The following is a 23,368-nucleotide window of genomic DNA, read 5'->3' on the forward strand; positions in this document are numbered from 1 at the left end:
CAGCTTACCGGTGAAAGGATTGCTCCTACCACAATCTAATACAGCCCCCAGGGCTCCACCCATTATTTGGCTACGGCCAACCATTTAACACTAGGCCTGAGGTCTGGCTCTCTAGGGCCAATAACAACTTTGCACTTATCTACTGCCAATCACCTTCTATGATCTGCGGTGGAAGGATACATGAAATTCTTGAAGACTGAGTCGGCTCTCACCAGCTATTTGAGGGGAACAAGGCGCCTCTATAGTGGACCACCCAAGCCTAGTGCACCTCCGAGCAATGTTTACAAAACTGACAAATTATTTTCAACCCTGTCTCTTCCACGATAAAAAGGTAGGGACATTTGACTCGCTTGGAATGGGGAAGGAACCGGTGAGAGAGGAAAAGAGGGAATTGAGAGGTGGATGAAGAGGGAAATCTGAGTGGGGGAGCATAGGTACTACGAGGGCCAGCTCGCAAGACCACCCTCAGGTCAACCTCTTGGCCCATGACAAATGGGCGAAGCGGGTGGGGGGGGGGGGGGAGAGGAGGAGAGAATCAGCCATTACAACTCCCCTCTCTCCGTTACAACTCCCCTCTCTCCGGAATTAAGAAATTCGTGTGTAAAGTATTTTAAAGCACAAATTTCATATCCTGAAAATCCTGCCCTACCCTAACCAATAACTCTAAACAACAAACATTATATTAACCCAATGCCTCAAAAAGAAATCTAATCCTAACTAATTCCATACAATCCTCCAAAACAATAATGGCACCACCAAAAGGTGTGCCCCAGCATGTATGAATACATAATAACATGAAAGCAAAACAACAGCAATAATACATAAGCAAAATAAATAAGGACAGAGACTGTCCCTGTTAAAGATTGATGGTCTGCTATGGGGGATCTAGTATTATATTGGTGTAGGGTTAGCAGTTAGAATTCAGATGTATCAAGTATTGGAGATCTTAAAGGCCCGGCCCCCAATAAAAATATAAGAGTAATACTTATAGTGTTTTACTGAAAATGTCAGCCTAGAGGTAGATCATAGATCTACACAGGAAGAATGGATACTCCTTTAAAACTAACTTATTTATTAAACCCTTTTAACAACCCCCCCATATACATTCACACCAATAACAATAATTACTTTACCACACTATCTTACGTTAAAAGCCTTGGTCCACATAAGCAGAATACAAGGTTTTACAATGAGCACAAGCTAGGGTAAAGTCTACTAGGCAAGGAACACTAGCAAGGACTCTAGGTAGCTTAATGGTACTACTGGAGCCCACGTGGTTCCACTGGGACCCCCTTAGAGTAACTTAGCAATATAAACACTAGTGATCACCTAATTAATACACAGTAATACTCAACACATGAGAACCAACTTGTGCCAGAAAATGTGAACACAACTCAGTACTTATCTTGGTAAACTAGACACAAAAATAGGTAAGGGAGAGAAGCAGGAGGAAGGGTAGAAGGTTATCATCACCACGACGCCAGCCAGAGAAGGAAGCCCGCCTCGATGCTCAGCTTTCTCCAGCTCACTCGCTGCCGGCCGACTACTCAGCTAATCGTACAGCAGCCCTATATCCAAGTTTACTCAGATCTACTTTACTAATACTTTCTAATCATTTGTAAACATAGTTGATGCCTATTTTATTTATTAATAATCAATCATACGCTCAGTCTTTAAATGCTCTGTGAGAAACAAGATTCGTCTTACGTCTGGCACGGAAGATACGAACAGACACACATGTACAAGCATCCCACATAATATAAAGTAGTTTATTTAGCTCAATTTGACCTCTGGTTTCCAACTGAGGAACCCAGGGTCGTAATAGTCCCCATAATCCCGGCTGTCCATCTTGGATGCAGCCCCATATTTCTTCCAGCTACCTGGAAGACAAAATGTCCTATACCTGTCCTGATATAGCACCAATAACTTGTAAGAAAATCCATACCCAACAACTTAACAACTAGCTAAAATCATCAGATAGCCCTACACTATCAAGTATTCCTCCTGGAATAAAAATCAAACACATCACAACACAAAAAATAGAAACATGAAAAATATAACAATGTCATTAAAATTAAAAAAATATTTCAAAATAGAGGAACACTACCTCTCAGGGACCCAGTGTTCCACTCCACACCTGTAGCAACTGCCCACCACACTCCACACCTGTAGCAACTGCCCACCACACTCCACACCTGTAGCAACTGCCCACCACACTCCACACCTGTAGCAACTGCCCACCACACTCCACACCTGTAGCAACTGCCCACCACACTCCACACCTGTAGCAACTGCCCACCACACTCCACACCTGTAGCAACTGCCCACCACACTCCACACCTGTCGCAACTGCCCACCACACTCCACACCTGTAGCAACTGCCCACCACAGCATATCTGGATCCTTAAAATCTAAAGAAAATACACAAAAGTATTATAATTAAAAAAAAATCAATGTCCACGGACATGTCTCTTAACCAACAAAAATCCACCAGATATGAGTTTCTAAAACTCCTAATATCTCAGAGTTCATACTAAAGTCCACAGCAACAGCGGGTGAACACACTTTTCAGACTGTGTACCACACCCTATTGTTCAGTAATCCACAAAAAAAAAAATATATATAATATATATATATATATATATATATATATATATATATATATATATATATATATATATTGTGACGGTAACGCGTTGGTGTTCGGCTGTTTCAAAAGCTAGGGGTATGGCCTCGTCACATATAGAAACAAAAAGAAAAAAATCTGGAACTTCGTCTGTGGTAAGGTAATGGGAAGACACACAAAACACAAGTAAATTTAACAATGAGATTTTAATTACGTTAGAAAAGCAAAACATGAATAAAATGGACATACAAATTGGAACATAAAATCAGTCAATCAAAATAATAAGAATAATCAAATGACAAAATGAAAAGTTACGTTAAGACAAGTGAGTAATAACAAGTGAAAAATATACAATCAGATAATAGGTGCAGGAATATTGGCTTTAAGCTGCCACCTCTCTTAGTACACGTAAGCCAGAGCTTAGTCTACCAACGAGACGTGTTAACTTGTTGAAAGCACTGGATATTCTGAGGTCTGTAGGTCGTGTGGCCCCAGACATCAGGTAGTGTGGCGGGTGGAGGGCAGGTGCAACTGGACACGCAGCCAATCAGCGATGAGCAGGCGACGGACAGGTAGTTTGGTGATTCGAGTGGCGGGGGGGAGCAGGTGTTCCTGGTGCTGCATACGTTTGCTCTTTGGCAAACCTTGGTGTTGTATTTGTTGGATATTTCTTCCATATTAGTTGTATAGGGATATATAGCGACGAACTTTGGAGGGAAGAGCAGGCTCAATCTCTTGAAGGAGATTATCGTCACAACTCTCCCCCGAAGCCTGCGGTTCTGGAAGAAGTACGTCGTTATGTGGTGGAGTAATAGATGGAGTCGCTTCTACTTCATAAACTCTGGAGGGAGCATCGGCTAAGATGTTGTCGGAACCTTGGTATAGCGCGTCTCCAGGTGGAATTTCTGCAGTTATCAAGCCCATAGTAGAAGACGTTGAGATGAGAAGTGGGCGTGCTGCAGGAGGTGTAGGGTGGTGTGGTCCGTGTTGATGGTAGACCGAGCACTTTTCAGGTGTGGAGTAAAGTGCTGGAGCTTCAGGATGATGAAGAGTAGCTCCTTGCCAATTGTTCTGTAGTTCCTTGTAGCAGTAGTCGCTGACAGGTGTATTCTCCTCGCCTCGTTGCTGCATCACGACACCACCAACGTCGGTACCACTGGCGTCGACATGGAGGATGAAGGGCTTATCTGACGAGGTGAGAGTGGAATTAGAATATGGCAAAGGAGCACTATTAGGGTCCTGAAAATGGTTGGGATTATCAATATGGATTTTTGAATGAGAAAGCGTGGACTCCTTGTCGGTGCTTTCGGGAGGAGAAGCTGGGAAGGTCTCACTGTGGATGTATGGTTCTGTGAAGGTAGAATAATTGATCATGACAGTGGGAGGAGTACGATTATATTGCTTCAGGAGGTTGATGTAGCACAGCTGGGTCTTCCGCCGCCTATCTGGAGTCTCGATAACGTAGTTATTGTTGTTTCTGCACTCCTTGACGCGGTAGGGTCCTGAAAATCTGTTTTGTAAAGGAGAACCTGGGATAGGAAAGTATGCTAGTACGAAGTCTCCCGGCTGAAATTTTCTTACTTTGCTGGTCTGGTCGTAATGAGTCTTCATCCTCTCCTGGGCTTTCAATAGATTATCATGAGCAAAACGGTGGACTCTCTCTAGAATGTGTTGAAGGTTTTGAAGAAACTGGGGCACATTCTGATGCTCACTGAAGGTGTCATCTCTGAGAGAGTCTTTGAAAGCCTTAAGGGGAGTACGGCACTTACGGCCGTAGAGCATCTCATAAGGAGATACTCCTAGGGACTCATTGGGAAGACTTCTGTAAATGCACATTATCATGTCAATTTGCTTATCCCAATCCTTAGAGGTTTCACTACAAAACTTTTTCAAGAGTGCTTTGATAGTCTGATGACTACGCTCAAGAGAACCCTGTGAAGCAGGATGATAGGGGCTGGACAATACCTGTTTGATGTTGAACTCCTCCAGTGTCCTTTTGAAGAGATCACTGGTGAAGTTGGTACCACAGTCGCTCTGAATCTCCCTGGGAAATCCGTATTGAGTGAAGATCTTCAATAGATGCTTTACAACCGTAGCAGCCGTGATGTTCTTCACTGGAACTGCTATGGGAAATCTGGTGGTAGGACACAGGATGGTTAAGATATAGGCGTTACCTGAACTGGTCCGAGGTAAAGGACCAACACAGTCTATTATAAGTCTGTGGAAAGGTTCCGCAGGCACCTGTATGGGAATCAGTGGCGCTCTGGGAATGGAGATGTTCGGTTTGCCTGCCATCTGACATGTATGACACTGTTTTACGTACTGTTTGACGCTATTTACCATACCTGGCCAGTAGTAGTCTTGACGAATTCCATGGTAAGTCTTGTTGAATCCGTAGTGGGAGAGTGCTCCGTGGGCCAGGTGTAGAATAGTGGGCCGCAGGCTGGTAGGAATCACAAGTTGTTCGATGTTGGCCCAATCGTCCTCCTCCTTCAGTTTACTGGGTCTATATCTGCGGTAGAGCAAGTCGTTCTCTAGGAAGAACCCAGGAATACTGTCGGGTTGAGTCTCAGCCTGGAAAAACAATGGTGTTAAAGTAAGATCTTCCCTCTGCAACTTACGGAACTCCAACTTGGTCAGATGCGGGGGTAGTTTCTGAGGGTCTTGAGGGACAGCGGTAGCAGTAGAGTCAGCTGGCTGTGGACGTGCGGCTTGTGCACGGGTGGTCACGAGAACCGGAGGAGAAACTTCATCACTCTCTTGAACCTCTGCTGGAACATACACTAGAATAGGGTTACTTGGCACAGAGTTACACACCTGGGGTTTGTCCATGACGATCAGGTTGGTCGGTTGCAGGTCTTCTGCCAAGTCGTTGCCTAGGAGAAGTTGCACTCCAGGCATGGGAAAAGGCTTTTCCCTGACGGCGACTTGGACTTCTCCGTTCACGTAGGGACAATCCAGGTGGACTCTGGCGAGAGGGTAAGGAGTGGTAGCAGTGAGGTCAGTGATGAAGACAGTTTCTCCTGTGTAGGCGATGTTGGGCACAGCCGACTTCAAGATAATCGATTGAAGAACCGCTGTGTCCCTCAAGATCTTCAATTTGAAACGTCCCTCCGGATTTGAACCGTTGGCAGAGACAGTTCCAGTATACAGGTGGTTACTGAAAAGAGAAAGATCATTAACATTAACACCAACATTCATCACAGGCTTACCGGACTTAGGAGGAGTTGGTTTGGGTTTCTGTGTGTCAGTGGTTCCTTTGTATTGAGACTTACCACACTTGTCTATGGTATGTCCATAGAGTCTACAATACTTGCAGTACAATTGCGAGCCAGCTTGTTCGGTACTTGCTTTCTCGTAACTGTACCACGACTTCTTACTGGAGGATGGTTCGGGTGTCAGCCGGTGGATGAGGCTGTAAGTGTCAGCCGACTTAGCACACTTCAGGTAGTCGATTTCTTCTTTATCTGCTAAGTATAGACGGACAGGAGGCGGCACACGCCTCAAGAATTCTTCAACTAGCATCAGGTTGACGAGTTCTGTAAAAGTAGAGACATGTGCTGCTTCCAGCCATTTCATAAAATATTTCCGTTTTGTGTTAGCAAACTCGAGGAAGGTAGTGGTACTTGCCTTCAGGTGGTCACGGAATTTCCTTCGATAACTTTCTGTGGAGAGGAGGTAGGCGTCCAACACTGCTTGTTTCAGAGTCTGGTAGTCATTCTCAGACGCCAAAGTACTGAGTGTGACTGCAGCTCTACCTGTAAGATGGACTCTGAGAAGTGTGGCCCATTGGTCGACAGGCCAACTGAGTTGATTAGCAAGGGTTTCAAAGGTGGTGAAAAACACATCAACTTCTGCTTCTACAAAGGATGGCATTAACTTACTTGCATGTGATATATTAAAACTGATGGGAAGATTGGCAGTAGCTTGCTGGCGTTGAGCGAGGTGTGAAGTTTCCAACGCGAATTTTTGTTGACGACACTCTAGAGCCAGAGTCGCTTGTTGTTTGTCATGTTCGCGTTGAATCTCCAACTCGCGTCGTTTTGTTTCAAGCTGTACTCGTTCACGTTCACGGAGTAAGGCAATCTCACGTTCTTGTTCTTCCCTTCGTATGGCAGCTGCTTCCCTTTGTTGCTCGAGGGCTTCCCTTTGCTGTTCGCGGGCTTCCCTTTGCTGTTCGCGGGCTTCCCTTTGCTGCTCACGTTCAATCTTGGCCAGCTCCAATTTGAGTTTCATCGTTGCCAAATCAGTTTTATCTGCAATATAGTAAGTTTCATGAGTTTCAGAGTCTATCTTACCTTGCTCTAAATAGTGATCCAGCAACAGGTTGTGTGTATGTCATTTTTGTTGGCTTGGTAGGGAACTTCTAGTTGATACTCATGTGCAAGAGTTTGTAATTCAGTCCTCTTGGCACGACTTAAAGTCCCTATTTCACCTGCTGGATCTGCACGGAAAGGTTGGAGACGAAACATGGTGAAATTAGCAAATAAATGTACAATGAATATACCGTTATATAGTGAATGTCAGAAACAGGACAACGTGGCAACTGGTACCTATCCTGTGGAATCTTTAACAATTAAAGTTAAGTATAAGATGTTAAATGATTAATTTAAATCAAGGGCGCAGGAAATCTTGTACCCGGTACTCATGTAAGAGGATAAGGGCAAGAAAATCCTACTAAACAAATGAAACTGAGTTTCGAAAACAAATGAAACAGTTAATTGCCTCAAAAGTAAAATTGGTAGTCCAAGGATGTAGGCACACCTTGCCGAGTCTCTAAAGGACATAAGCAAGTTTTTCCTACTGAAATTAATATGATACTTACAGAATTAGCGACCTTTTGTGCTCTGAAAAAGTAAGCTAATTCCCTACCGTTGTATGTATCATCATCTCTGACTGACGTGTAGGGGTGCGAGGTGTCAACTGGTGACGAGAACTGCTGCTGAGGTCCCAATTCAGCAACTAAAGTTCGAGCTAGAGGAACTATGGCCCTCTTTGTCCTCCTACAGTCAGATTGCAGAAGATTAGGTGCACTTGACCCGCGGCAGACCACAGTACCAGGGTACCAATATGATGATCTGTCAAAAATATGAGAAATATCCAAGGGACAAAAGATGGTAAACACAAGTAATAACACGGAGGGAGAGATGACCAATTAAGAGTATGACTGCGGCCTACAGTCACCACGTAATCCAAAGTTGTCTCACCTTCACTATATGCTACTCCCGTAATGCACAATACACTCCACACCATATAAAATGAAATTGAATATGAAAAATAGTAAAAGCTACGTTACCAAAGTTAAATACGCTTACCATTAATTACTACTTGGCACCAGTACCTGAGTGAAGCTCCTAGGACAGGCCCCCACTTAATATGTGACGGTAACGCGTTGGTGTTCGGCTGTTTCAAAAGCTAGGGGTATGGCCTCGTCACATATAGAAACAAAAAGAAAAAAATCTGGAACTTCGTCTGTGGTAAGGTAATGGGAAGACACACAAAACACAAGTAAATTTAACAATGAGATTTTAATTACGTTAGAAAAGCAAAACATGAATAAAATGGACATACAAATTGGAACAAAATCAGTCAATCAAAATAATAAGAATAATCAAATGACAAAATGAAAAGTTACGTTAAGACAAGTGAGTAATAACAAGTGAACAATATACAATCAGATAATAGGTGCAGGAATATTGGCTTTAAGCTGCCACCTCTCTTAGTACACGTAAGCCAGAGCTTAGTCTACCAACGAGACGTGTTAACTTGTTGAAAGCACTGGATATTCTGAGGTCTGTAGGTCGTGTGGCCCCAGACATCAGGTAGTGTGGCGGGTGGAGGGCAGGTGCAACTGGACACGCAGCCAATCAGTGATGAGCAGGCGACGGACAGGTAGTTTGGTGAATCGAGTGGCGGGGGGGAGCAGGTGTTCCTGGTGCTGCATACGTTTGCTCTCTGGCAAACCTTGGTGTTGTATTTGTTGGATATTTCTTCCATATTAGTTGTATAGGGGTATATAGCGACGAACTTTGGAGGGAAGAGCAGGCTCAATCTCTTGAAGGAGATTATCGTCACAATATATATAATTATAATCAGTTCTAGGATCTAGAAAAATCTAGATAAAGTTCCCCACTGATCCACATTTCTAGAGACTCAACTTGGTTGTGCTCAAACCAGTTCAATCATACAACTTCTCTAGAGACAGGGGAATTTTCAAGTAGCATTTTTCTAGCTGTTCACTTTCTAGATCTATTTATTTCAACCGATTCTAGTTTTCAACATTTAATTTTGTTCCAGAGTCACTGACCTGAGGTGTACAGAGGTGTTACTATCAAATGGAAAATTAAATGTTGAACGAACTGTTCCGAGTTAACACCATTTACTATATAAATATCATTTATTTTATATTGAATTTTTCTATAAGATTTTCTATAATTCTCTCCTGGTGACATCTCGTTGAGCTGTAGATTCCGGCGACTACCTCATGTTGCTTGAAGATCAGCCGTTACAGGCTGGTCCGTCACCACTTGGGCTGTGGTGGGCTGGTCCGTCACCACTTGGGCTGTGGTGGGCTGGTCTGTCACCACTTGGGCTGTGGTGGGCTGGTCCGTCACCACTTGGGCTGTGGTGGGCTGGTCCATCACCACTTGGGCTGTGGTGGGCTGGTCCGTCACCACTTGGGCTGTGGTGGGCTGGTCCGTCACCACTTGGGCTGTGATGGGCTGATCCGTCACCACTTGGGCTGTGGTGGGCTAGTCCGTCACCACTTGTGCTGTGGTGGGCTGGTCCGTCACCACTTGGGCCGTGGTGGGCTGGTCCGTCACCACTTGGGCTGTGGTGGGCTGGTCCGTCACCACTTGGGCTGTGGTGGGCTGGTCCGTCACCACTTGGGCCGTGGTGGGCTGGTCCGTCACCACTTGGGCTGTGGTGGGCTGGTCCGTCACCACTTGGGCTGTGGGGGTCTGGTCCGTCACCACTTGGGCTGTGGTGGGCTGGTCCGTCACCACTTGGGCTGTGGTGGGCTGATCCGTCACCACTTGGGCTGTGGTGGGCTGGTCCGTCACCACTTGGGCTGTGGTGGGCTGGTCCGTCACCACTTGGGCTGTGGTGGGCTGGTCCGTCACCACTTGGGCTGTGGGGGGCTGGTCCGTCACCACTTGGGCTGTGGTGGGCTGGTCCGTCACCACTTGGGCTGTGGTGGGCTAGTCCGTCACCACTTGGGCTGTGGTGGGCTGGTCCGTCACCACTTGGGCCGTGGTGGGCTGGTCCGTCACCACTTGGGCCGTGGTGGGCTGGTCCGTCACCACTTGGGCTGTGGTGGGCTGGTCCGTCACCACTTGGGCCGTGGTGGGCTGGTCCGTCACCACTTGGGCCGTGGTGGGCTGGTCCGTCACCACTTGGGCCGTGGTGGGCTGGTCCGTCACCACTTGGGCCGTGGTGGGCTGGTCCGTCACCACTTGGGCTGTGGTGGGCTGGTCCGTCACCACTTGGGCTGTGGTGGGCTGGTCCGTCACCACTTGGGCTGTGGTGGGCTGGTCCGTCACCACTTAGGCTGTGGTGGGCTGGTCCATCACCACTGGGGCCGTGGGGGGCTGGTCCGTCACCACTTGGGCTGTGGTGGGCTGGTCCGTCACCACTGGGGCCGTGGTGGGCTGGTCCGTCACCACTGGGGCCGTGGTGGGCTGATCCGTCACCACTGGGGCTGTGGTGGGCTGGTCCGTCACCACTGGGGCCGTGGTGGGCTGGTCCGTCACCACTGGGGCCGTGGTGGGCTGGTCCGTCACCACTGGGGCCGTGGTGGGCTGGTCCGTCACCACTTGGGCTGTGGTGGGCTGGTCCGTCACCACTTGGGCTGTGGTGGGCTGGTCCGTCACCACTTGGGCTGTGGTGGGCTGGTCCGTCACCACTTGGGCTGTGGTGGGCTGGTCCGTCACCACTTGGGCTGTGGTGGGCTGGTCCGTCACCACTGGGGCCGTGGTGGGCTGGTCCGTCACCACTTGGGCCTGTGGTGGGCTGGTCCGTCACCACTTGGGCTGTGGTGGGCTGGTCCGTCACCACTTGGGCCTGTGGTGGGCTGGTCCGTCACCACTGAGGCCGTGGTGGGCTGGTCCGTCACCACTGGGGCCGTGGTGGGCTGGTCCGTCACCACTGGGGCCGTGGTGGGCTGGTCCGTCACCACTGGGGCCGTGGTGGGCTGGTCCGTCACCACTGGGGCTGTGGTGGGCTGGTCCGTCACCACTGGGGCCGTGGTGGGCTGGTCCGTCACCACTGGGGCCTGTGGTGGGCTGGTCCGTCACCACTGGGGCCGTGGTGGGCTGGTCCGTCACCACTGGGGCCGTGGTGGGCTGGTCCGTCACCACTGGGGCCGTGGTGGGCTGGTCCGTCACCACTGGGGCCGTGGTGGGCTGGTCCGTCACCACTGGGGCCTGTGGTGGGCTGGTCCGTCACCACTGGGGCCGTGGTGGGCTGGTCCGTCACCACTGGGGCCGTGGTGGGCTGGTCCGTCACCACTGGGGCTGTGGTGGGCTGGTCCGTCACCACTGGGGCCGTGGTGGGCTGATCCGTCACCACTGGGGCTGTGGTGGGCTGGTCCGTCACCACTGGGGCCGTGGTGGGCTGGTCCGTCACCACTGAGGCCGTGGTGGGCTGGTCCGTCACCACTGGGGCCGTGGTGGGCTGGTCCGTCACCACTGGGGCCGTGGTGGGCTGATCCGTCACCACTGGGGCTGTGGTGGGCTGGTCCGTCACCACTGGGGCCGTGGTGGGCTGGTCCGTCACCACTGAGGCCGTGGTGGGCTGGTCCGTCACCACTGGGGCCGTGGTGGGCTGGTCCGTCACCACTGGGGCCGTGGTGGGCTGATCCGTCACCACTGGGGCTGTGGTGGGCTGGTCCGTCACCACTGGGGCCGTGGTGGGCTGGTCCGTCACCACTGGGGCCGTGGTGGGCTGGTCCGTCACCACTGGGGCTGTGGTGGGCTGGTCCGTCACCACTAGGGCCGTGGTGGGCTGATCCGTCACCACTGGGGCTGTGGTGGGCTGGTCCGTCACCACTGGGGCCGTGGTGGGCTGGTCCGTCACCACTGGGGCCGTGGTGGGCTGGTCCGTCACCACTGGGGCCGTGGTGGGCTGGTCCGTCACCACTTGGGCTGTGGTGGGCTGGTCCGTCACCACTTGGGCTGTGGTGGGCTGGTCCGTCACCACTTGGGCTGTGGTGGGCTGGTCCGTCACCACTTGGGCTGTGGTGGGCTGGTCCGTCACCACTTGGGCTGTGGTGGGCTGGTCCGTCACCACTGGGGCCGTGGTGGGCTGGTCCGTCACCACTGGGGCCGTGGTGGGCTGATCCGTCACCACTGGGGCTGTGGTGGGCTGGTCCGTCACCACTGGGGCCGTGGTGGGCTGGTCCGTCACCACTGAGGCCGTGGTGGGCTGGTCCGTCACCACTGGGGCCGTGGTGGGCTGGTCCGTCACCACTGGGGCCGTGGTGGGCTGGTCCGTCACCACTGGGGCCGTGGTGGGCTGGTCCGTCACCACTGGGGCTGTGGTGGGCTGGTCCGTCACCACTGGGGCCGTGGTGGGCTGATCCGTCACCACTGGGGCTGTGGTGGGCTGGTCCGTCACCACTGGGGCCGTGGTGGGCTGGTCCGTCACCACTGAGGCCGTGGTGGGCTGGTCCGTCACCACTGGGGCCGTGGTGGGCTGGTCCGTCACCACTGGGGCCGTGGTGGGCTGATCCGTCACCACTGGGGCTGTGGTGGGCTGGTCCGTCACCACTGGGGCCGTGGTGGGCTGGTCCGTCACCACTGGGGCCGTGGTGGGCTGGTCCGTCACCACTGGGGCTGTGGTGGGCTGGTCCGTCACCACTGGGGCCGTGGTGGGCTGATCCGTCACCACTGGGGCTGTGGTGGGCTGGTCCGTCACCACTGGGGCCGTGGTGGGCTGGTCCGTCACCACTGAGGCCGTGGTGGGCTGGTCCGTCACCACTGGGGCCGTGGTGGGCTGGTCCGTCACCACTGGGGCCGTGGTGGGCTGATCCGTCACCACTGGGGCTGTGGTGGGCTGGTCCGTCACCACTGGGGCCGTGGTGGGCTGGTCCGTCACCACTGAGGCCGTGGTGGGCTGGTCCGTCACCACTGGGGCCGTGGTGGGCTGGTCCGTCACCACTGGGGCCGTGGTGGGCTGGTCCGTCACCACTGAGGCCGTGGTGGGCTGGTCCGTCACCACTGGGGCCGTGGTGGGCTGGTCCGTCACCACTGGGGCCGTGGTGGGCTGGTCCGTCACCACTGGGGCCGTGGTGGGCTGGTCCGTCACCACTGGGGCCGTGGTGGGCTGGTCCGTCACCACTTGGGCCGTGGTGGGCTGATCCGTCACCACTGGGGCTGTGGTGGGCTGGTCCGTCACCACTGGGGCCGTGGTGGGCTGGTCCGTCACCACTGGGGCCGTGGTGGGCTGATCCGTCACCACTGGGGCTGTGGTGGGCTGGTCCGTCACCACTGGGGCCGTGGTGGGCTGGTCCGTCACCACTGGGGCCGTGGTGGGCTGGTCCGTCACCACTGGGGCCGTGGTAGGCTGGTCCGTCACCACTGGGGACGACAACAATGAACATATTTGTTAAACCTTAGTTTTGACGACTTTTGAATTGGTCTGGAAAGCTGTATTAACATAAATATTCACCACAGCCTAATTTATTTCCCATTTTGATCTATGCTCAATTTCATATATTGTTTCTTTTCTCAGGTGATGTGTGGGAGTGAAGATGGTGAGTTGGGCGGTGTGTGGGCGTGAGGGTCCTTCTGGCTGTTGCCGCCGCCCACACTTACCACCAGTCCACCCTCCAGTGCCAGCTCCACCTGCACCACTAGTGCCGGCTCCACCTGCACCACTAGTGCCGGCTCCACCTGCACCACTAGTGCCGGCTCCACCTGCACCACTAGTGCCGGCTCCACCTGCACCACAACAACCACAACCACCACCACAGCTTCCACCTGCCTTCACCAACCACGCATCTCTACACGGCTCCCTAGCCTGGAGGTGGTAAGAGTTCTGCTCCTCTCTCCTCTCCTTATTATTTTATTGCACTTGTCGGATCGATTGGTAGTTCCTGAGCCCCGCCTCGCCAGCAAGCGGATGTCTAAAGCAGATGCAGCCTGCTTTAGACAACCTGCTTTCAGACAACCAATAGTTGACAAGGCGAGTAGTAATATTTACTGACTACGACAGCCAGTTTTTTTATTCTGAGGAGTGAGGTAGTATGTGAAATTCACACAGACTTTCCCCATACAGTTTAATTGGGTTCGTACCTCTCCTGAAGAGGATGGCATCACATACAACACCATGAGAGTACTTGCTGAGCTGCCAAATAGCCCATTGCTACAATTGTTTAATCAAAGTCTAAGGCAGGGTGTCTTACCTGACCGCTGGGCACTGGGACTCATAATACCCATACCCAAGCCTAATTCACAAAAATTTAGACCCATTTCTCTGACGTCGTGCATGTGTAAAGTTCTTGAGGGGATTATACTCGACAGACTAATGTTTCAAATCAAGCCCCACCTTGGCCCTAACCTGTATGGTTTCCTTCCTGGAAGAAGCACACAAACTTGCTTTGCTGAGTATTTTATCAGAGGGGGACCAAGCTCTCAGGCGGCATTTATTGACCTCCAAACTGCTTTTGATACAGTAAACAGAGAAATAATCTTAGAACAACTAGCCTCTTTTGGACTTAAGGGAAGACTGTTGATATGGTTCATGGGTTACCTGAGTAACAGAACCGCCTCAGTCCTTTTCAAGGGGGTCAAAAGTAAACTTTGTGCACCCTTTGAGTTGGGTACACCCCAGGGTGGAGTGCTAAGTCCTACACTGTTCAATGTTCTGATGCACAAATTAACAATTGATATTCCCACACTACCTGACGAAGCCGTCATCTGTTATGCCGATGACATATGCATTGTTGCAAATACCTAAACTAGACTGCAAATTCTACTTGATTCACTCGTTGCTAAAAGCATTGATTGTGGTCTTGTTATCTTTATAACTAAATCCAGTGTTCTCCATCCCCAAGAGAAAACTCATGTCCCTATAACTTTCAAGATCAACAACCAGAACATTGAAACGTGTAGGCAGCACAAATACCTTGGAGTTGGTATTAACAGTGACATTGTAAATGATCTACACCGTAGGTTAAAAGAAAGACTAAAACCATTGAGAACACTTACTGGTAAGAATATCGGTATCAATATTAAATATGCTAGACTATTCTATATGATGTTTGTTAGATCTCTCTTTGATTATAATGCTTTGCACTTAATTAATTTCCCCTCCTCTGTGTTGGACAAACTTGAAGTAGTACAGAATGAAGCCATGAGGATAATTCTTGGTGCCCCAAGATGCACAAGAATCATCAACATGAGGGAAGAACTGAAGCTTCTAACCATACTAGAGAGAATAATGCAAGTCAACACTACCTTTTGCCTTAAAGTCATGAGAGACCCTATGTCTCCTGCATTGCTCAGAGACAAATTATTTAGTGCTGTTAACACCCTATTGACTGGTGCCGACATACCAACTCACTCCTTTTATGATCATTGGCTGAGCAACAATGCTTACAATCTCATTAAACTCAACATTCCTCTTAAGTGCAATCTACCTGTCTCTGATATTCCTCTTTATCTGTGCCCCACCATTCAAGTATCATAGACACCTGTCACCAAGGAAGGTAATGAGAATCTTGCTCTTCTCAAAGCTGTCACACTGGAAACAATTGCCTCCTCCATCGAGAATTTAAGATTTTACGAGCACTGTGTCTACACCGACGGCTCAGTCCAATCTTCTACAGGACGGACTGCAGCAGCATGTAGGCTTTATAGAAATAATATTTTCACAAAGACTGTCAGTGTCAGGTTAAACAACGAACTGACCTCCACACAAACAGAACTAGCGGCATTACAACTAGCTACCAGTACATTAAAAAACATTGGAGGAGGAAAATAATATTTTGTGATTCAAAGTCTGCTCTTCAAGCAATCGAAAACTTCTCCTGGAAGATCGACAGCAAGAACCTCATACTACCAATTATAAATGACCTAGTCGCTGCACAGAGTAAAGGGTCTCGAATCTCCTTTGTATGGATACCTTCACACATAAATATAACCCATCATAATGAGATAGACATTACAGCCAAATTAGCGTGTAACAAAGATGAGGTTGAATTAGATGTAGATATCCCCATCTCTGCTGTCAAAACTATATTGGTCCAAACACTCAGGTCTGACAGGAAAGAAATTACTGACTCCCAACGACCTGAAACAACTAGTATAAAAAGCTATGATTTGTTCAGATCTGAAACCTATATCTATGGGCAGCACAAAACGTCCACCAGACTGTGCGACACAGTGGTTGCCAGGATCAGGTTGGGTTACCGTTACCTGCGGCAGGTGGCTACAGATGACGGATCTCCCAATCCTGAGCACTCCAGGTGCAAACTCTGAGCAGGAACTGCGGCATGATTTCCCACACTCCATCACTGAATGCCCAGTTATTAGACCTTTCAGACCCGTTGGCATGAGGTACCTGGAGCTTTGCAATTACTTCATTCACTCTCGTGTTCTTGAAGATATCCTCATATTGCACCCAAAATTTGCCAGTGGAGGCTACTGAACATATCAACTATATGACTATCTTTCTTGCAAGATGGGGACTTTTAGTATCACTGCTGCCTTATTCACTCTTGTGCTCATGATATCCTCATAACGAACCCAGAGTCTGTCAGTGTAGACTACTTATCATATGCCTCTGTATGACTAACCATCCTGTGTGATGGGGATTTTTTTAACATCACGTAGCTAGCTTTTTGACACTGTACTCCCCTTCATATAGTCTAGGCCAGCTGCACAAATGCAGATGTACCTAATGTATTAATAAAAAAAATCGTACGGGCTGTAATCCCTGCAGACTTTCCCATAGAGTTTAATGAGGTTACTATCAACCTGTGAACGATTTTTGGGGATGAGTGTTCTCGCGGCCCGGTCTCTGACCAGATCTGGTTGCTGGTTGATACGAACCAGGTTGTTCGATGCGGCTGCTCGTAGCCTGACATATGAGTCGCAGCCTGAGTGATATGCCTTTGAAGGTGCTTGTCGAGTTCTCTTTTGAACACAGCCTGAGGTGGGTCAATTATACCCCAAATGTGTAATGGAAGAGTGTTGAAAAGTCTCGCGCCTTTGATATTGATCAAGTTCTCTCTCAGCGAACCTGTTGCACATTTGCTTTTCAACGGGGGTATTCTGCACATCCTGCCATACCCTCTGGTCTCATGTGGTGTTATTTCTGTGTGCAGGTTTGGAACCAGTCCTTCTAATGTTTTCCAAGTGTAAATTATCATGTATCTCTCCTGCCTGCGCTCTAAGTAAAACGAATTTAAAATTTTTAGGCGGTTCCAGTAATTTTGATGTTTTATTGAGTGGGTTCTAGCGGTAAAAGCTCTTAGCACATTCTCCAGCTCAGCAATTTCTCCAGTTTTAAAAAAGGCTGTTAGCGTGCAGCAATATTCCACTCTAGAGAGCACTAATTTGTAAAAAGTATCATTGGTACAGCATCTCCTGTTTAAAAAGTTCTTGTTATGCAACCCATCTTTATTCTTGCAGTTGTGATAGCAACTTTGTTGTGTTCTTTAAGAGTGATGACTTCTGACTTGATTATTCCTATTCTTTTACATTGTTTTTTCTTTCAATAGTGAGATTTGACTGCGTTTTATATGTGGCTTCTGTTTTTTATGTTTTCGTTTTTTCCACAGCGTAGTAATTGGAACTTATCACAAAACGTTATTTCCTGTTGCCCATTGAAAGACTTGATAAACTGGAGGTTTGCCGTGTCCTCTGTGTTGTCTACTCTCATAAAAATCCTAGTGTCATCTGCAAAGGATGATACAGTACTATAATTTGTGTCCTTGTCTATGTCAGATATGAGGATAAGAAAAGATAAGATACGTGATAAAAGTACTTTAGCAAGCACAGTACCCTGCAAGCACAGTACCCTACAAGCACAGTACCCTGGGGGACTAAGCTCTCCACCGTTGATGGACCCAATTTTATTTTGTTGACTGTATTGGGTTCTGTTAGTCAGGAAATTGTTGATCCATTGATTGTTTTTTTTTTTATTGTTGCCGCCAGAGGCGGCTAGTTTATTGTGTACCCCATACTCATCCTGTGAGCGGTAGCGCAAAAAGCATTACAGAGGGCACAAAAGGTCTTTATTAGACCTCATCTTAGATTATTACATAAACAATTTCAATTATCCTTCACACCTTATAGATACAATGTCAGCTAGTTACAGAGAAAGTGTTATTACAAGAGCTATATATTTATAGTAAGTCATTATACATTAATGGTAGGTCTTATCGCTAATACATAATAGTTTGAGCAATGGAGATATTACAGAGTCATAGGGGGAGCTGCTGTTTATTATTAGTCTTCACAATACACTACTTGTTTCTTAATCTCATATGTCGTTTATCTACTGGAAGCGAAATATGGATACAGTGCTAGGATTTCAGGTATTTTATCCTTGGTAATAAAATAGGTTGCCATATCATACAGAGTGAGCTTAGATTTATCTCTAAATGACTCAATTTTACTACAAGCCAAGATATAGTGCTCGAGTGTGTGTCCCTGTCTTTGTCCACACACTTTACACTTCATCTAGATCCCTATACAAGCCGAACTGCCAGAGATACTTGTAGCCAAGTGTTATACGAGCTGTGACAACATCTGTTAGTCTACTGACTTTGTTACTTGCCCCATACACATGTTTTACTTCACACATTTCACTGTGATAAACAATGGACCTGCTAGTTCCAGTTTGCACTGTTCTACTTTCTTCAAATCCATCTAGGAGTTCTCGTCTAATGACACTCTTAAGGGACCTATTTGATAACTTAAGATTCCGTTCAATACTGTCTTTATTTACTGCAGCCTTAACAAGGGCGTTAACTTTGTCATGTTCCTGCAGGCCAATGTGAGAAGGAATCCACAACATTTTTATATTTACCCTCTTGCTAAATATGCTTATATATCTACGTCTAGCTCCCAAGACAAGCACGTTATTACTTGATTGCAAACTTTTTATTGCTCGTAGTGAGGAAAGGCAGTCAGAAATAATTAAGCTGTCTACTTCAGTGTTGTCAGTTATTTCGAGTGCTACCAGTATCGCTACCAACTCGGCTTGCATCGTGGACGCCCAGTTACTAATTCTTATATTCCTTTGAACTGTGCTGCCATCGGGCTGTTGAGCAATAATAGCACTTCCTGCCCTCCCTGTAGCTGTATTGAGTGATCCGTCAGTGTATATGGTCTGTGCTATGTTGTTTTCAGCTTGTATATTGAGAATGTGTTCTATGGTGCTTAATTTAGCAGCAAGCAGAGCATTAGGGTTGTTTGTGATTAGTTTCTTGGTGGGGTATGCAGGGGTCAGGATGTCAAAAGGTACTATCTGCCAGGGTGGAAGGAAGTGCTGTACTCTTTCATCTGTATATACATCGAGCAGTCCCATCATTTTAATATGAGTAGCTGTTCTTTGAATCCATTTAGACTCGCTGGTTCCATTACGTATGTGTTCTAACAGTTCAACTGACACAATGTTGTTTTTGTTATCACGCAGAAGCTTTATTCCCATCATAAGATTAATTTCAAATATTCTATCTCGAATGCTAAGTATATTTAATTCTTTCAGCATGTTGAGAACTTTGGTAGTTATAGGACAGCCAAGTATAATTCTGTGTGCTTCATTTTGCATTTTTTCCAGTCTATCAATACTTTTGCCATTCTGCAGGACCAAAGCTGGTGCATGATAGTCTATCAGAGACCTTATATACGCTAAATACATCATTCTTGCTATTCTAATATTAACACCGTACTTAGGGCTGTACCACACTACAGTTCTGAGAGCCTTGAGTCTGTGTCTACATTGTTGATGTAACTTATTGACTGCAGTTGAGGTACAAGGGACAGAGACACCAAGGTATTTGAAAGAAGAGACATAGTCTATTGGTATGTTGTCTATCTTAAGTTTTCGTGGTCCACTTTTGCGGTTGCCAATTTGTCTGTTAAATACCTTAGTTTTAGCAGCGTTGATTACAAGACCAAGGCTCTCACAAGCTGTATGTATACAATTTAAGACTGTTTGCATTTCGCGGTGGGTTTTAGTATGCACAAGGATGTCATCTGCATAGCTGATAGTGATGTTTGCCGGACTAGTTGGGATTGATTTTAGTAAAGCATTAATTAGAACATTAAACAAGGTAGGACTGAGTACTCCTCCTTCTGGAGTGCCTAGTTGCATTAATTTGGTTTCACTCTTGTAGCCTTGGAACAGTGCAGAGGACTTCCGGTTGGTAAGATAGCCTCGTATCCACTGTAATAAATGTCCCCCTATATCCATTCTCGCTAATTCATACATAATCACTTCCCTATTAGCAATATCAAAAGCATTTTTTTAAATCAAGAAATGTTGTGTACTTGTGCCTTTTATCTCCATGAACAGTAAGAAAGGTTGTGATACAGTTGTGTACACTTTTACCATGTGTGAAACCATTGATATCAGGTGACATGTGCTTTTTAACTCTATACAATAATCTATTAAGCACCATTCTCTCAAAGGTTTTGCACATGCAACTGGTCAGTGAGATGGGACGGAAAGCATCAGGTTGGCCAGGCTTTGGTACAGGTACCGTAAGACTGGTGGTCCATGATACAGGCAACTGCCCAGTGACATAGCTGGCATTAAACAATTCTAATAATGGGTTACCGGGTACACGATGTAGGAGTCTTAGAATATCATAGGTGATACCGTCCTCACCAGGAGCAGTGCTACTGCCTCTGGAGAGGGCTACATCCAGTTCATAATCTGTATATAGAACATCACATTCAGCATGTTGCTTGCTCAACATGAAATTTATGAGAGCATTTCTGTCTTTGGACTTCGCCTGCAATTTCTCCCTAGTGCTAGCTGGTAACATTCCAAGGCTGGAAACCTGAGCCCATTTTGTAATTAACTGATTGACTGTAGCGGATTTGGGTGTGAAACTTGTCTATTATTTTTACCAATAATTTTGTTTGTGCCTTTCCAGGCTTTGCCCAGGGGAGTATGCAGGTTAAGTCCACTAACAAAACCCTCCCATTCATTTTGTCTCAGTTCAGTCATTCTCTCCCTTGCCGCTGCAAGCGCGGCCTGAAACAGTTTGAACATTTGAGGAGTTCTAAGGTTCTTATATGCTTTACCTGTCTGTCTAGCAATTGATTTAAGCTCTTTCAGTTTAGCATCATCATAGTACTGGTTGTGTCTGACCTGCTTACCGGTACGTCTTTTTGGATTGACTATTTTTGATGGCCTCATAGGTATTATTTATGAGGTCATCATAAAATTGTTGTACATTCTCAGGCTCATAATTGTTATACCAATGTTCTATGCTGTCTATAAAGAGTTTTTCTTGCTCTTTCCTTACTGTTAGCCTGCGTCTACTCAGCTTAGTGCCAGGTAGGTCAACATTAGCCATGTGTATGTTAGCTGTTATGGCTAAATGGTCAGACATTAAGTCATCCATATTATCAGTCTCATGAGTTGTGTATGACGGGTTAAAGCCAATGCACCTATCTAGGACTCCTCCATATATTTGAGTTGGTTGATTCTTACTGATAACTTGAACATCATCATACGCATCGAGAAGTGCCAACAATCTTCTCCCGTTGGTGTTTGTAAGGTGATCCCCTAATTGTTTGTGTTTAGCATTTAAATCTACAATTAAGATCGTAGGGTCAGTATGTGTAAAATTAGGTAGGTCAGTATACTGGAGGAGGCCAGTAGGTGCATAGGCATTCAAACCATTAAGTGTAGAGTTACCAACGTGTACCCGGATACCATGATATTGAAACCCCTCTCGTTGTTGGGCGGAGAGTGGCTCATGCGGCAGGGATTTTTTAACATACATAAGACACGTATTTTTTGATCTGGGATTATAACACTGATAACTAGGCAGATTCTGCGGGGTTTTACCTGCTGCGGGAGTTAGGGTTTCCTGGAGGCAGACAATATCTATGTCTTCAGTCATAACCTTATGATGGAGGTCTGAATACCGTTTTCTAAGAGAAGCAATATTCCAACTGAGTATCTTGATGACACTGTACTTGTTCTTATGAGATTCAGAGGCCGCCATTGTTCATTGTTTTTAGTTTATCAGTCTGCGGCTTCACAAGAGCAAGTATATCCCAATTCTGTTTGTAGTACATTATTACGGCGTCATTTACCCCTTTGGTCAGCACATCACCTGTCACCAGTTTTCTAATATTGTTCCGGCTGAACTATCTGGGATGTGGCTTGTGCAGCCCGAGGCGGTCAGCCACGTCCAGTTGAACTTCTTCACTATCACTACAGGCGTCACTGGTTTCACTTTGATCTTTATCACAATCACTTTCATCATCATTTCCACTACTATTTTCCTTCAAGCAGAGTTCATCAGCACCTGTGTTCACATCATGATCTCCTTCATCTTCATTAACATTCTTACTCTCACTGGCATTTTGTTCATTGTCATGATTAGTTGCTTTGTAATACTCATCGAGAACACTCTGCGTTTCCACGGGGAATAGTTGACCTCTGTTCATAGCGCACGGCGTTGATGAGGCTTGGGTGTGTGGGGAGCTGTGGTGGGTGGGCCCAGTTGGTGTGAGGGCTGGGACACACCCAGCTGGGGTCTCCCCTGGGGTACTGGCCGCCTGGGAGCCCATGGTGGCACAGTACTCCTGGGTGGCGTGTCCTGCACTCATCTAATACTCTTACAGTTTCCTGAAGAGTAGTTATCGTCATCTTTTGGTGCACGATTTCCTTATTTTGTTCAGTTATTGTCATGCTCAGCTTTTCCCCAATTTTGCTTTGTCTTTCTACTGTTATTCCTCAGCTCAGTAATTGTCTGGCCTGATCCTGCCCCCCCCCCCCCCCCCGACTAACATGTATTGGTAGAGACTACAACTGTGTCACTCGAGCTACCTGCTGTGGCATTGAAGTGGTTGGGTAAGGTAGGAAAGAGAGACCGAGTGAATGGTGGTGGCACCACAGATGAGCCACGGTGGTTACTGGCTCCCCCTGCTGGTGTACCCCGGGCAGCCTGTCTCGGCGGGAGTGAGGCACAATCCTCATGCCAGACGGGGACACCCTCCACGTGACAGCACACTTCAGTTTCAGCATTTCACCATTTTCCTTTTTAACATCACACACACACATGTTGCATGCTTTCCGGCACAGTGGCTACTCCGCTCATCATTCCAACAGTTTCTTGCAACATGATTCCATCGTTGGCACTTGTAACACCTGCGTCTGGGAGGGTTGTAAACCTTCATTGTTAGTTGCTGAAAAGCACTCGGGAGTGTAAATCTTTCCGGCGGAGACTCGCCGCTGGTCCATTGGGCGAGAATAGTCTCTCTGCCAGTTGTTCTTTTCGCATTGACGATGTGTTCAAGCTGTTCCACCAGTGTGTGATCCTGGTAGAGGTCCAGCCCAAAAATGATGCCGGGTGTCCTGCGAGTAGGAGCAGACGGTGGTGGTTTTCTCATTGTTATACCAGCAAGCTCTTGAGTACAGAAATATCGCACCATCTCTTCAGTAATGTTCACACGGACACGGTTTGCATGTCCATTCGCTACCCAATATCCACCACCAGGGTGTTTTTTGGCTGCCTCAGTCAACTATGCATATTTCGTT

At 47.6% G+C, this 23,368-nt stretch overlaps 2 protein-coding genes across 6 annotated transcripts in view; one reads left to right on the forward strand and one right to left on the reverse strand.

The window, feature by feature from the left end:
- Window positions 1-1,773: 1,773 nt before the first annotated feature.
- Window positions 1,774-13,229, reverse strand: LOC138364445 (cell surface glycoprotein 1-like). The gene is made up of 7 exons (XM_069324080.1): window positions 12,905-13,229; window positions 12,125-12,726; window positions 11,105-11,722; window positions 8,934-8,985; window positions 4,018-4,155; window positions 2,283-2,411; window positions 1,774-1,880 (listed from the first exon to the last, which is right to left on the reverse strand). The coding sequence occupies exons 1-7, from the start codon at window positions 13,227-13,229 to the stop codon at window positions 1,774-1,776; spliced, it is 1,971 nt and encodes a 656-aa protein (XP_069180181.1).
- A 134-nt stretch (window positions 13,230-13,363) lies between these two features.
- The window catches only part of LOC123757285 (high affinity cAMP-specific and IBMX-insensitive 3',5'-cyclic phosphodiesterase 8B), a 787,483-nt gene continuing 777,478 nt past the window's right edge, over window positions 13,364-23,368 (forward strand). For 2 of the 5 annotated variants that reach the window (XR_011228393.1, XM_069323837.1), the window contains exon 1: window positions 13,366-13,657. The gene's annotated coding sequence lies outside the window, so the exon portion shown is untranslated. Of the gene's footprint in view, window positions 13,658-23,368 lie in introns of all 5 variants that reach the window. The other 3 variants (XM_069323843.1, XM_069323836.1, XM_069323839.1) reach the window with 3 other exon arrangements.

The sequence above is a fragment of the Procambarus clarkii genome, chromosome 13 (genome assembly GCF_040958095.1).
Source record: "Procambarus clarkii isolate CNS0578487 chromosome 13, FALCON_Pclarkii_2.0, whole genome shotgun sequence".
NCBI classification, from domain to species: domain Eukaryota; kingdom Metazoa; phylum Arthropoda; class Malacostraca; order Decapoda; family Cambaridae; genus Procambarus; species Procambarus clarkii.